The 15,309-nt window shown below is 36.9% G+C and overlaps 1 protein-coding gene across 3 annotated transcripts in view; it reads right to left on the reverse strand.

The window, feature by feature from the left end:
- The window catches only part of GSK3B (glycogen synthase kinase 3 beta), a 280,899-nt gene that overhangs the window by 100,027 nt on the left and 165,563 nt on the right, over positions 1-15,309 (reverse strand). For all 3 annotated transcript variants that reach the window (XM_037836235.1, XM_037836228.1, XM_037836219.1), the window contains one exon: positions 10,233-10,343. In XM_037836235.1, coding sequence (XP_037692163.1) covers positions 10,233-10,343 — 111 coding nt within the window. The remainder of the gene's footprint in view (positions 1-10,232; positions 10,344-15,309) is intronic.

Here is a 15,309-nt window from a genome sequence, read left to right on the forward strand (position 1 = left end):
ATGAGTGAAAATGAAGATATGGCCCAGTCAAAGGAACAAACTAACACTTCAAACAAGATAAAGGAGTTGACACATCTAATTTAAAATGTTCAAACACATATGTTAAATCAAGTCAAAAATCAATTCAACAAGTTGAAGGAAAATTTGGCAAAAACAATAAAGGACATAAAGAAGACACTGGGCGAACAAAATGAATTCAAAACAATTGGCAGAACTTATGGGAATGAAAGGCACAACAGAAGAGATGATAACCACAATGGAGATTCAGAGCAGCAGATTTGAAGAAGAAGACAAGATTAGTGAACCAGAGGACAGGACATCTGAAATCCTACACACAAAAGGACAGAGAAAAGAATGGAAAAATACAAGCGGGATCTCAGGGAATTGAATGACAACATGAAACACACGAATATACATGTCATAGGTGTCCCAGAAGGAGAAAAGAAGGGAAAAGGGGCAGAAAGAATACTAGAGGAAACAATCACGGAGAATTTCTCGTATCTTATGAAAGATACAGAATTAGAGATGCAAGGAGCACAGCGTACCCCAAACAGAATAGATCCGAACACCCACTCCAAGACACTTACTAAACAGACTGTCAAATGTCAAAGACAAAGAGAGAATCCTGAAAGGAGCAATAAGAAAGCGATCCATCAAATATAGGAGAAGCTCGATAAGACTATGTGTGGATTTCTCAGCAGAAACCATGGAGGCAAGAAGGCAGTGGTATGACATATTTAAGATACAGAAAAGAAAAAACTGCTAACCAAGAATTCTATATCCCGCAAGACTGTCATTCAAACATGAGGGAGAATTTAAAATATTTTCAGACAAACAGACAGTAAGAAGGTTTATGAACAAGAGGCCTTCTCTACAAGAAATACTAAAGGGAGCACTACAGGAAGATAGGAGAGAGTGGTTTGGATAAGAGTATAGTAAGGAAGACTCTCAGTGAAGTTAAAAAAAAAAAAAAAGCAAGAGAGAAAGACAAAATAAAATAAAATAGGACATATAAAATCCAAAGACAAAATGGTAGACGGTAGCACAGTACTGTACGTAGAATGAGCAAACCTGAGGGAGAGCAGGGTCGAAGAGGAAGGCTAGGGGCATGCGTAACACCAGAAGGAAAGATAGAAGATAAGGACTGGGAGTGTATTATGCAGCAAAACCTACAGTGGACACTGATGGTGATTAAATGTACAACCAGAAAAATGCTTTCATATGAAGGACAACAAATGAATGCCAACATCGCAAGGTGTCAAAAATGGGATGGTATATGGAAAAATACAAGCGATGCAAATTAAAGTCTATACACTACAGTAATATTTTAATATATGTCCATGAAATGTAACAAAGGCAATACCCAAAAGCTGAATGTCAATAAGGGTGGGATATAAGGGAGGTGTGTGGGATTCTTGGTGTTAGAGTTGTTGTTTCTCCTATTTATTTTTTTGTTCTTCATTTTTTTTTTCTTTCCTCTTCTTTCTGTGCAGAGGAAATGGATATGCCCTTATATAGATTGTGGTAGTGAATCCATAACTATGTGATTATACCAAGAACCACTGATTGTTTACTTAGGATGGACTGTATGGCGTGTGAATAAAACTCTAAAAAATAAGCAGAAAGATGTAAGTGCTGGAGAAAATGTGAAGAGAAGGATGAACCTATTCAGTGTTGGTAGGGAAGGAGAATGATACAGCCCATCTGGAGGGCATTGTGTTGGTTCCACAAGAGGTCATATATAGGGTTACCATACAATTCTGAAACCCCATTATTAGTTATATATACTTGAAAGAACTGAAAACAGGGAAACAAATGGACATTTGCACAGCGGGGTTTGTGGTGTCCGTATTCATGATTTGTAGTGGATGGAGGTGGACTAAGGGTATATCAACTGATAAAGGGAAGGGCAAACTGTGGTATACGCATACAATGGAATACTGAGCAGCTACAAGAAGGGATGAAGTTGGGAGGCATGCAACTAGGTGAATGAAACTTGAGGACACTATGTTGAGTGAAAAAAGCCAAAAACAGAAAGAATAATATCATAACGACTCACTAATATGGACTAACTATAATGTGCAAATTCAGAAAACTGAATTTGAGACCATAAGTTATCAGGAGAAGGTTTACTGTCAACGTTCTTCAATAATAAGCTCACACAGCAATCAAAACTATTTCTGAATTGTTACGATTACTTCTAAATTCTGAGATGCTGGGTTCTCTATGTACAACCTGGTCATTCCCTGGAACTTGGGGTATCTGTGTGACACCTGAGAATCAGAGCTAGAGTTCTGCAACCATGAAAGTCAGTATTATCACATATAGTAATTGTTAAAAAAGCTGAAAAAGAATTCAGACTTCAATTAAAGATATGAATGAAGCTCATCTGGTAGGACTAAGGCAAATCAGACTAAAGCGTAAAGGACAATATTGACAGTGTTTTAAAACTTCTAATTCTGTGTGAGACCAAAGAAAAAGATGTTTATTTGGTGCAAAATTTGTATTTTCTGTAGCACACTTTTTATAATTTAACTTATATAGTCAGTTTATTTGAGCACCATAATTACATGAAAACATGAATGGGAAGTGACATCTTGCTAGTTTGTACAGGTAAGTGAGATACCTTGATACATCCCAGCGTAATTTGGGCAGAGAATAAAAAAAAGTATTTGCGCAGCACCCTTGAGGGACTGGGGGAAAATGTGGAAATACTAAAGTATACCACCTGGGGTATCTTGATATTCTCCCAAGTATTAGGGACTACCAATTTAATAGGACAAGCCCTCCATCTTGAGGCTTGCCCTTATGAAACTTATTCCTGCAAAGGAGAAACTAAGCTTACTTATAATTATGCCAAAGAGTCACCCCAGAGAACCTCTTTTGTTGCTCAGATGTGGCCTCTCACTCTAAGCCAATTTTGCAGGTAAACACAATACTCTCCCCCCTACATGGGACATGACTCCCAGGAGTGTAAGTCTAGCTGGCAAACTGGGGCATGACTCTAGAGGAAGAGGCTGGCCCCAGCATTGATGGATTGAGAAAGCCTTCTTGGACCAAAAGGGGGAAGAGAAATGAAACAAAATAGAGTTTCCGTGGCTGAAAGATTTCAAATAGAGTTGAGTGGTTATTCTTATACATTATATAGATATCCCTTTCTAGTTTGTAGTGTATCGAAATAGCAAGAAGGAAATACCTGAAACTGTTCAACTGTAATTCAGTGTCCTTGATCCCTGAAGATGAAGGTGTGATTCTGTAATTGTGAAAACCTTGCAACTCACATTCCCTTTATCCAGGGTACAGACAGATGAGAAAGACAACAAAGTAAAAAAATAAATAAGTAATGGGTTGTTTCTTATTCTTATTCTTATTTTTATTTTGGAGTATGAAAACGTTCAAAAATTTATTGTGGTGATGAATGCACAACTATATGATGATACTGTGGACCACTGTAACTTTGGATGATTATCTGGTATGTGAATACATATCAACAAAATTGCATTAAAAACTAAATAAACTAAGGAAGTAGGGCATGGTGGACGGTACTGATAAAACAAGATGGGCAATGAATCAATAATTATTGAAGCTGAATGATTAATGCCCAGAGGACTGTGCTGGTTTGGATGTATTACGGTCCCCCAAAACACCAAGTTCTTTGATGCAATCTTGTGGGGCAGACATATCAGTGTTGATTAGGTTAGAATCCTTTGATTGTTTTCATGGAGATGTGACTCACTCAACTGTGGGCAAGACCTCTGATTGGATAATTTCCATGGAGGTGTTACCCCACCCATTTAGGGTGGGTCTGAATTAAATCACTGGAGTCATATAAATGAGCTGACAAACAGAAGGGACCTCAGAGCAGCTGTGAGTGACATTTTGGAGAGCAACTGAGGGCGACAAAATGAAGAAGAGCTGCAGCTATGAGAGGACAAAACACCCCAAGAGCAACATTTTGGAGAACGCCATTTTGAAACGCAACCTGGGAGCAAGCAGACGCCAGCCACATGCCTTCCAAGCTAACAGAGGCTATCCAGACACCAATGGCCATCCTTCAGTGAAGGCACCCTGTTGCTGATGCCTTACTTTGGACACTTTATGGCCTTAAGACTGTAACTTTATAACCAAATAAACCCCCTTTATAGAAGCCAATCCATTTCTGGTATTTTGCAAAACGGCATCATTAGCAAACCAGAACAAGGATCTTTTTCTATTTTCTCTACTCTACTATATATTTGAAATTTTCCATCATAACGAAAATAATTGTTTCAGGTGACTAACAAAAGGACTGTACAATGAACAAAATTTCTGCAAGAAGATATAAAAGAGGAGAAAATCTTTTGGCATATTTTATGTTAAAAGGTGATAGGAAAAATAGGTATTGCTTAGATAGGGATCAACACAGATCTGCTACTACATAAAACCTTTGGAGAATCAATTTGAGGTAATCACTACACTCCTACCCTTTCCCAAAGAAATTCTGCTAATTCAAAAGAATAAGATGACTTCCAGGAAAATGATGGAATAGGGAACTCCAGGACTCAGTCCTTCCACCAAAACAATTGTTAAACAGTTGAAACTCCAGAGTACATAAGTACACTGTTCAGTATCCAGGGAGGAGGGGGAGGAAGAGGAAGATAAACTTCAGGATGAACAGTAAATTGCTCTTTCCATGAATATACTATTGGATCCCATCCCCACGGCATGCCAGTTCTTGGTTACTGCTGATAACAGCAAGGGCTATAAAAATCCACTTCCCCAAGAACGGAGTGGGCATGACAGACGACTGATCACACCTTTTGATTTGTAAATTTGAACTGTGTTTCAAACCTTCCTGGACAGGGACAGAGGCAGTGGAGATTAAAAGATGCAGTGTTTCCTGAGGGAGGCGCGGGAGAGGAAGCAGAAGGGCTGTATTTGCTGGTGCCTGTCCTGGGGCCAATCTGTGTCCCCATTGTTGGGTCCATGAAACAGTTCTGGCTGGGAAAGACTGACTTGGAAAAGTCACCTTCAGGGTGACTTGCTCCCAGAATTTGCTCTCCAAGCAAAAGCAGTGTGAGACAACAAAAAGGAGCATAAAAAATTACAGAGCAGACAATCTGAAACAAAAGCCCCATAAGAATCAAATGCTCAAGGGAGGGAGGTCTGTCTCCTGGGAAACACGGGACAACCAAACTCCTGCAAACAGGGGAACTCCGGAACAAGTAATAAGCAAAATCTGGGGACAAGGCAGAGGGAAAACTCTACACACTGCATTCTCCTTGGATAGGCTTTCCTGACAGGAGGGCTAAAGCCCAAGAAAATCTCTGTCTTATTGCCAGTTGGTTACAAAACCAAGAAATGGACATCCCAGAAAGCAAACCCCAGAATTAATAGTTTAAATGAAACAATCAGTAAACTTGAAAACAAGGTATTTGAAATGAGTCAGGCTGAAGAGCAGAAAGAAAAAAGAAACACTAAAAGCAAAAATAGCCTAAGACAGCTATGGGAAACCATCACATGCACCAATATACATATCATAAGAATCCCAGAAGGAGAAGAAAGAGAGAAATGGACAGAAGGAATACTCCAAGAAATAATGACAGGGAACTTCTGAAACTTAGCAAAACACATGAATATGCACATCCAAGAAGCTTAGAGAATACCAAATAGGATAAACATGAAGAAAAATACACTCCATCATATACTGATTACACCATCAAATGCAAAGGACAAGGAGAATTCTGAAAGCTTCCAGAGGACAGCAATGTGTTACATACAAGCGAGTCCCAATAAGACTGCGTGCCAAGTTCTCATCAGAAATGACTGAGGCAAGAATTAGGATGAAATATGCAATGGAAAAATACGTGAAGGAAAACTGCAAGCCAAGAATTTTATAACCAGCGAGACTCTCTTTCAAAAATGAGGGAGAGATTAAGACATTCTCAGATAAACGAACGCTGAGGGAGTTCATCACCACTAGACTTCCTGTGCAAGCAATGCTAATGGGAGTTCTTCACACTGAAACTGAAGGACACTAGACAGTTGTAAAAAGGAGCATAAAGAAATAAAGATCTTCAGCATTTTTGTATTGTATTGATTGGTTTGTAACTCCACTTCTTACTTCCTACAGGTGCTAAAATGCAAATGCATAAAGCATAGTGATAAGTCTACGGTTTTGGACATAGAATGTACAAAGATACACGTGTTAAGAGGTACAAAAGAAACAGCAGGGAAACAGAGGGGTATAGGAAAATTATATGTGCATGCTATTGAAGTTAAGTTGGTATCAAACCAATTATGATTGTTATATATTTAGGATGTTGAATTGTAACCCCATGGTAACCACATGGAAACATATATAGACAAGGAAAAATTTATCCAGATGGAAGTGAGAAGGCATTCAATATGGTACAACACAAAAAATCAAATAAATATAAAAGAGGCATTAATGGAAGTGAGAGACAAAAAAGGTATGAGATTTACAAAGGCTAAATAAATAGCAAAATGGCAGAAGAAAGTCCTGTGTTACCAGCAGTGACTTTAAATGTAAATAGATTACATTCTCCAGTCAAAAGGCTGAGATTAGCAGAATGGATAAAAAAGCATGACCCAACTAACTATGCTGTCTTCAAGAGACTCACGTTAAAGTAAAAAAGATACAAGTAGGTTGACTGTGGAGGTATCGGGGCGGGGAATATACCATGCAAGTAGAAACCAAAGAGAGCTGGGATGGCTGTAATAATACCAGAGAAAATAGACTCTAAGTCAAAAACAGTTATGAGGGACAAAGACGGTCATTATATACTGATAAATGGGACAATTCAACAGGAAGATGAAACAATTATAAATATATATACCCCTAATAGCAAGGCCCCAAAATATATGGAGCAAATTCTGGAAGATTTAAAGGGAAAAACTGGTCTACATTAATAGTAGCAGACTTTAACATATCATTCTCAAACCACAGAACACATAGTCAGAAGATCAGTATGGAAGTTCAGGACCTGAATGATGCACTAAACCAACCAGACCTAACAGGCATATAATGAACACTGTACTCAACGAAAACAGAATACACTTTCTTCTGGAGTGCACAGGGATCACTGTCCAGGATAGAGCATATGTTGGGAATCCTGTACTTTACACATGATTTTTCTGTAACCCCAGAATGTCTCTTATTAATAAAAAGATAAAGTTAAAAAATATATAAATTTTTGTAGTTTATTTAAAAAAAAAAAAAGGCTATTAAAACCCACACATTTTTAAAAATGATTTTTGAAAAGGGTGCCACGTTCATTCAATGGGGAAAGAAAGAACTCTCTTCCATAAACGGCGCCAGGAAAATTGGACATCACATGTAAAAAAATGAAACTGGAACCGTACCTCATACCATATATAATAATTAACTCAAAATGGATCAAAAATGTAATATATGATCTAAAATCATTGCAGTCTTAGAGATAAACACACAGGAAAATCTTGAGGACCTTTTCTTAGGCAATGGATTCCAAGATATGACACCAAAAGCACAAGCAATTAAACAAAACACAGAAAAAGTGGACTTCATCAAAATTAAACACTTCTATGCATTAAAGACATTATCCAGCAAGTAGAAAGACAATGTAGAGAATGGGAGAAAAATATAAAGAAACCTTACATCTGATAAGTGCTTTATATTCAGAATATATGAAGAACTGCTACAATTCAACAACAAAAAAGATAAACAGCCCAATTTTAAAAATTTGAAAAGGTATTGAGTAGACATTTCTCCAAAGAAGATAGAAAGATAGCCACTAAGCATATGAAAAGAGGCTTAATATCATTAGTCTTTAAGGAAATGTAAATCAAAACCACAGTGAGATATCAGTTCCTACTACTAGGACGGCTATTATTAAAACAAAACAAAACACACACAACCAAAATAAATGTTAGCAAGGATGCAGAGAAATAGCAACACCTGTACATTGTTGGTAAGAATATAAAATGGTGCCACTGATGTGGAAAAACATTTAGCAGTTATTCAGAAAGTTAAGTATAGAATTGCCATATGATTCTTCTCTTCCACTCCTAGGTATCTACTCCAAAGAATTGAAGACAAGGAGTAAAACAGATAGTTGTACACCAATATTCATAGCAGTATTATTCACAATAGCCAAAAGGTCAAAGTAACCCACATGTCGAAAAACAGCTGAATGGATAAAGAAAATGTGATGTGTACACACACACACACACACACACACACACGAGTATTATTCAGCCGTGAAAAGGAACAAAATACTAATACATGCTACAACATGGATGAACCTTGAAGATATCAAGTCAAATGAAATAAGCTAGACACAAGAGAAAAAATATTGCATGATTTCACTTATAATATGCAAATACAAAGGGAGAGAAAAGCAAATTGGAAGCTGCCAGTGTCTGGGGAGGGGTGAGGGATGGGGAGTTATTGTTTAACAGGTGCAGAATTTCTGTTTGGGATGATGAAAATGTTTTGGAAATGGATGGTGGCGATGGTAGTCCATTATGAATGTAATTAGTTATCACCGAATTTTACACATGAAAGTGGTGAAAATGGGAAATTTTGTGTTATGTATGTTATCACAATAAGACCTTGAAAATTGAGGAAAAAAGAGACTATGACATGTCTAGCCCTTAATCACTTTTATAACACCTACATTTTATCATTTTTATGCTTACATATATAGTTTTTTTCCTTAGTAGAGGAGGAATAAATTATTTTATTAGGCCTCAGATTGTTCTGCAATTATTCAGCATTCATTTGCTGAATTAAAGCATTGTAACAAAAAACTGGTCTAACCACTGTGCATGTTATGTAATGTCCACAGCCTATCCCATTTTAATCCAGTGTTAAGGTCCTCTATTAGTTTTACTTTACAGTCCTCAAAGTATTTTCTCATACGCTAATCTCATTTTACAGACGAACAATGCTATACTGTGGGCAGGAAAGAAGTTAAAATTTTACCAATGTGGAACATAAGTACAGAATGGATTGGTGACTTGCTCACGGACTCAACACAAAATAGTAGAATTGGGCCTCAAAACTAAGTCTTCAGGATACAAACTTAGGATTCCTTCTGCTTCATAAGTGTGCTGCTGCTCTCTAATGGCAACAGAATGAGCCATAGGGTAGATCCCACCACCATCACTATAAATTAAGATGCTCAAAGGTCACTCTAGACTTGGGGAGTTCAAAGGGATGTACTGCTGTGCTAGTTACTTAGAATAAGACCTGCTATTTTAAAATCAGACTAAAATTCCAAAGGAAAATTCCAAAGGAAATTTAGTCTTTTGGAGTCCCTACTATTCATTGATTTAAGCACAGCCTCAAGCAAGTTTTGTTAAATCCAAAGAAAATTATAATGGGAGCAGATTTCAATCCCTAACACTAAATTCAACAGGAATCCTAGACTGCTTGCCAAAACTAAAACAACTTCTACTATTAATGTTCCTGGTACCCATTTTATTTTCGTGAAATTTTAAAACTGTAACTGTTAAGTAAAACTTCAAGATTCAGACATTTAGAGTGAACACCGTTTTATTTTCCATCACTTCTATAAAGAGGAAAATGTAAAATTCTAAAAGTTAGTAGATATAAATATGTATTTAGAGATCTGAACCTTCAAACTTCACTCTCAGCTAATTCTTAATGGCTCAGGTATTGAAGGTACATGTTAATTTTCTGGTAAGTTGCAGTGAATTTTTTTTCATTTTGCCAGGAAAATATTTTTAATTTTAATTTCTAATATCCTTTTCATTTTGCCACAGACTGAAATAGGAGCATATCATGTAAAAATTATAAAATGCAGTTACATACATAATCAAATTCAATGTTTAAATGTCATTCATATATTCCTTGCATCTGTAGCTGAAGTCTAAACTGTTAATGATTTCAAATATACACAGATTCTACAAAGATGCTGTTTAATTTTTGGTACACAATATTGATGTCATCTTATTTATTCAGTAAACTCATGGCAGAGTGGCTGCGAATTTATCCAGCATAATTTTATTAAAGTTGTAAAAGATAACTAGAAACAAGTTATTTTATTAAGTATGACACTATGAAAATTTAAAACTATACAAGAACTTAATGAAGCTCTAATGAAACCTACTTTGCAGTTTCTCTCCCTGAGTGTTAATGTGATAATACAGCTAAAAAGCACCCAGCACTCTCCCTGACTCATAATAAATATTTTCAAAATGGAAAATTGCTTCTTTTAACATACCTTGACATAGATCACAGGGAGTGTCTGTTTGGCTCGACTATAGTGTCTGGCAACTCTGTATACTGTTTCCGGAACATAGTCCAGCACCAGATTAAGATAGACCTCGTCCTTCTGAAAGAGTTAAAGAAAAACAACCAGATTAGACACCAGTCTTGAAATGTTCAAATTCTCTACACATTTACTTATTCAGATGTTAAAAGGAAAGATTTGCCTGTTCAATTTTAATCATACAAAATTCATTCAGAGTATAACCATCAATGTAAAAGTAAGTCTACCATACCTTCTTACTAATAATTCCATGGAAATAAAGATTCTCAATCATATTTAAATTATTATTTTGGTTACCAAGACTTAGAATGTATCACCTGTCACAAAATTCCTTATTTTCTACTCTGAGAATCAATGTCCTCATATCCTTTATCAGGAAAGATGGCATAGTTTAGAGAGTACTGACTTGGGAGTTAAGAAACTTAGACTGCTAGTCTTAGCTCTGCTGCTAACTGGTATGTGCAACTCTCTCTCTCTGGGCTTCAGTTTCCACAACTATTATATGAAAAGCTGAACTAGATATTCTCCCAAATTCTTTTCATTTCTACAATCACCCGATAGTCATAAGTAAAGCAACCACTTGCCTTCTATAATTAACTAAAATAAAAATAATTATTTATAAGGCAGTGAGCTACCATACCCACAAACTTATTGCAATTTGTATGTCTGAACTTCATTCTCAGCAGCATGAAAACCCAATCCAAAAGCAGTATAGAAAAAGAAGGGAATTCAGTTATTAAGTAGGAAAAAAGAAAGCTTATCCTGTTCATGTGAACAATATCAAATGGTGTTCAAGGTCTAGGATTGGCTACTGAGTGAGAAAATATGCAGGACAGAAACTTTCATAACCTTCCCAATTTGAAGTAATCTTATCCACAAAACTAAAGTGAAGAATTTCAATTTTCAGCATTTATTGAGCATTTTCTATATGTCAATCGCTTCTGCCAAGGAATAAGGGTGCAGGTATAAAAGACATGACATCTGAATTGAGTCTAAAAAGGGTGTGACAGGCTAAAAGAAAACTAGATTCAAGATGTGGAGTCAACGAGTCCAGCAAGGCTCAAGAAATAAACAGCTTAGGGAGACAGCTTCTCATTGATTATACCACTTTTCACTCTCTCCTTCATGTCCTCTCTTCCCTCCATTTCCAGCTTAAATTCCATGGTCTATTGTTATGCTCACTCTGTAACACAGGGCTTGGCAAACAACATGGCCTACTGCCTGTTTTTATAAAGTTTTGTTGAAAAACAGCCTTGGCCATTAGCTTAAGTATTTTCTATGGGTGCTTTTGGGCTACAGTGGCAGAACTGAGTAGTTGTAACAGAGACCGTATGGCCCGCAAAGCTGAAATATTCACTATTAGGTCCTTTAAGAAAAAGTGTGCCAACCCCTACTCTAGCATATACCCTGAATGCCTTTACCACTTCTCTTACGTCATTTATACTTATCTGATGAAACCACAACCCTGGTTAAAACCCAGCTTTCTGCCCATTTCATGCATATACCCAAAGAGCAGAAAAAAGAGACCCACAATTGCACTGACTGCTCTCACAGTAAATTCGATATCAAAAAATTAAATTTGTAAAGCAATCATACTCTGCTCTGGTCAATTCACTTTTCTACTTTTCCAGACTACTGAATTTCTTCTCTCCTCTCCAACCTCTTTATCCTTACTCTCAGCTGATGAACTTGTTTTTGCTTACGCCACTTTTTGCTTACACCACCTACCACCACTTCCTTCACTTCTATTACTAGAGACAAACTGACCAAGCTCCTTTCTAAACCCAATTTTGCCTCATGGTTTGTTTTTTAGGGAAAAAAAAAAGGTTCCTATTCTGCTTTTCCTACTCAAAAATCTTTACTGGACTTAGCAGTAGCATTTGACAGAGTTGACTATGCTCCCTTCTTTGAAACACTTTTTTCATTTGCAATCCAGAGAACTACACTCTCTTGGTTTTCATCATACCTTAAAGGCAGCTCTTTCTTGCTCTCCTCTGCTGGTTCCTTTTATTATCCCTGATCTTTTAACAATTGGAGATCCCCAGAGCTATTCTCAGACCTCTTTTGTTCTTTAAACTCACTCCCTTCGATGATCTCATCCAGTCTAATGGCAGAATACTACTTAAACAAGGAAGAGTCTCAAAGTTATATGTATAGTCTGCACCTATGTCCTCAACTCTAGACTGGTATATCCAATTGTGTACTTGACATTCTCACTTGGATGAATAACAGGCATCTCAAATTTAACATATCCAAAACTAAGCTCCTGCTCTTCCACCTCAGAACTTGCTTCCCTGTAAATCTCCCTCTTATGTCAACTAAGAGCAGCCCTATCCCCATCCCTCCAGTTGCTCAGGCTAAAAACCTTAGAATCATTCTTAATCTCTCTCTTTACACACACGGATGCACACTTGCCTGCGTACACATTCCCCACATCCATTATGTTAGAAAATACTAATGGTTCCACTTTTAAAGTTTATCCAGGATCCAATCACTTCTTCCCATCTTCACTGCTACCTCCTGGTCTGAGCCACTATCACCTCTCACCTGAATTATTGTAAACATTCATCTAAATAGTTTCCAGGCTCTAACCCTTACTGCTTTATAGTCTAAAATTAACCAATATAAGTTAAATTGTATCTCCTCCATGCTACTTCACTAGGAATAAAAGCTTATAAATAGTTGACAAAGTCCTACATGCCCACTTCATTATTTCTGTGTCCTCTACTCTCATTACTGCTCAATCATCTCTTGCCATATTAGCTTCTAGCTGTTTCTTGAAAACATTAGGCAGGCTCCCACTTCAGGGCTTTTGTATGATTAGTACCCAAGGCTGGAATGCTCCTCTCACAGACATACACACAGCTCATTTCCCTCAACTTCTTCAAATCTTTGCTCAAGTGTTACCTTCTTAAGTAGCTTTCCCTAATCATCCCACTTTAAATGGTAACCCATTCCTCCAACCTCACCCTCCCTCTCCACCTTTCCCACATAACTTTTCTCCATAATACTTATCACCTTCTAACATACTACATAGTTTAAATTTTATGGTCTGCTTCCCCCCCACTAGACCAAACTTCAAGAGAGCAGATTTTCTGCCTGTTGTGTTCACTGCCCCATCTCCAACTAAAATAGTTCCTAGCACTCAGTAGGTACTTAATAAATATTTGCTAAATAAATTAAGCTCAGAGATAATGGATATTGATTTAATAATTAGGATCATAGACTGACAGGTCTGTTTTAACTCAAACAGTATTGTGGAAAATGGGCAAGGATGGCAGGAGGTAGTGCTGGTGGTGGTGGTGGGGTGATAAGATGAAAATGGAAGCAGGTAAGAATCCAAGGATTGAACCAGGGCAAAAGGCACAGGGATTTTTTTAAAAGGGGGTGGTTGGGTGGGTGGAAGTTATCACTTTTCTGTATATATATTTCACAATTTAAAAATTAAAAAAAAAAAGAGAAAGGGAGGAGTAGCAACAGACAAAATAGGATTTAACAAAGGATTATGACTATTGAATCATTATATAGATATTTCTTTTTAGTCTCTAGTGCAATAGAACAGCTAGAAGGAAATAACTGAAATTGTGGAAATATCCATACCATACTTTGAAATTTGGTCTATAACTACTTGTTAAACCGTACTTTGAAAGTTATCACTTTTCTGTACATGTTATATTTCACAATAAGAAATGTTTATAAGAAAAAGGGGGGGGTATTACAGAAGTGTTTGCCAGTTGAATATGAGAGAAGTAGAGAACCTAAGAAATGGAAAAGTTGGGATTACTTTAACAGTCTCTAAACTTGGGCAACCAGGTAAGTGATAAAACAGGAAAAGCATAAAGAACAAAAGGGTTTAAGGGAAAAAACTAGTTGAACTTCTACTTAAACCTCACAATGGTTTAGACAGCTATGCTCCATAGGCAGTTAGAAACACAGATCAGGTCAAAACTTAGAAAACAAGGGTGGAGCCAGTTAGAGACATAGGCAGTAGCTGAAGCCATAACAAATTTGCTCACCTAAGAAGAGTATACAAAGTGAGAAAGTGAGGAAGGGACCAAATAGGAAATCCTGGGAAACACAATATTTAAGAAACAGATGAAATTAGGGGACTTAGTGAAGACTGAGAAAGAGTGTTGAGAGGCATGAGAAAGCAGAGAATAGCATCAAAAGATCCAAAGCTGAAATTTCAATTAGGATGAGATGTGGAACAGCAAAGTGTTCCAATGACAGGAGGGATGAGGACTGAAAAGAGGTTGTTGGATCTGGTATATCATGATTCAGTGACGGCCTTGGAAAGAGCAACTTCAGACCACAGTTCCAGTAGCAACTGTGCTTTACAGTTTTCAAGAGTAAATAGAAGATGAGTGAGGAACAGGAAAGAGTTAATGTTGTCCATTATTGCAAACCTCTGATGGTGAAAATAAAGAGAGCAGGAGGTTTGTAACTCTAGGGAAGTCAAGGTCAAAAAAAAAAAGTGTTTCTGTTTGTATGTTTTAATGGCCAAAAGGGTAAGTGGATAACAATAGAGTTAAACTGTAAGAAATGTAAGTGATGAAACAAGGTTCTGGAACACAAGGAGAAGATGGATACAAGAATACTGAAGATCTATACAGAATAGTAATTAAGAAGCCAGGTTAGCCATGAGTCATGCAAAACTACACAGAAGTCCCAACTCTACTACTAAAAGCTTTGTGACCATGAAGCACATTACTTAACCTAGAAAAGTCCACTTCCTTATCTGTAAAACAGGGCTAATGATGGTGCTTACCTTAAAGGACTGGCATAAGATTATAAGAAATAATCCATATAAAAGCTCTTTAAGCATATTATAAAGACTCATTGTAAATATCATCTATCATCATTCTTAGAAAGTAAGGATATCACATTTTTTCTGTAGATCTAAAATAAGTGATTAGGTATTAAGGAAAAGGAAAAATGTTTTAAGTTGCAAAGTATACGTCTGATGACCCTATTTCTTGCAAAATAAGAGGTAAGGTAATATACAAAACTGAAGGTAGCAAGAAAAATG

This window comes from Choloepus didactylus, chromosome 1 (genome assembly GCF_015220235.1).
Source record: "Choloepus didactylus isolate mChoDid1 chromosome 1, mChoDid1.pri, whole genome shotgun sequence".
Lineage (NCBI taxonomy): Eukaryota > Metazoa > Chordata > Mammalia > Pilosa > Megalonychidae > Choloepus > Choloepus didactylus.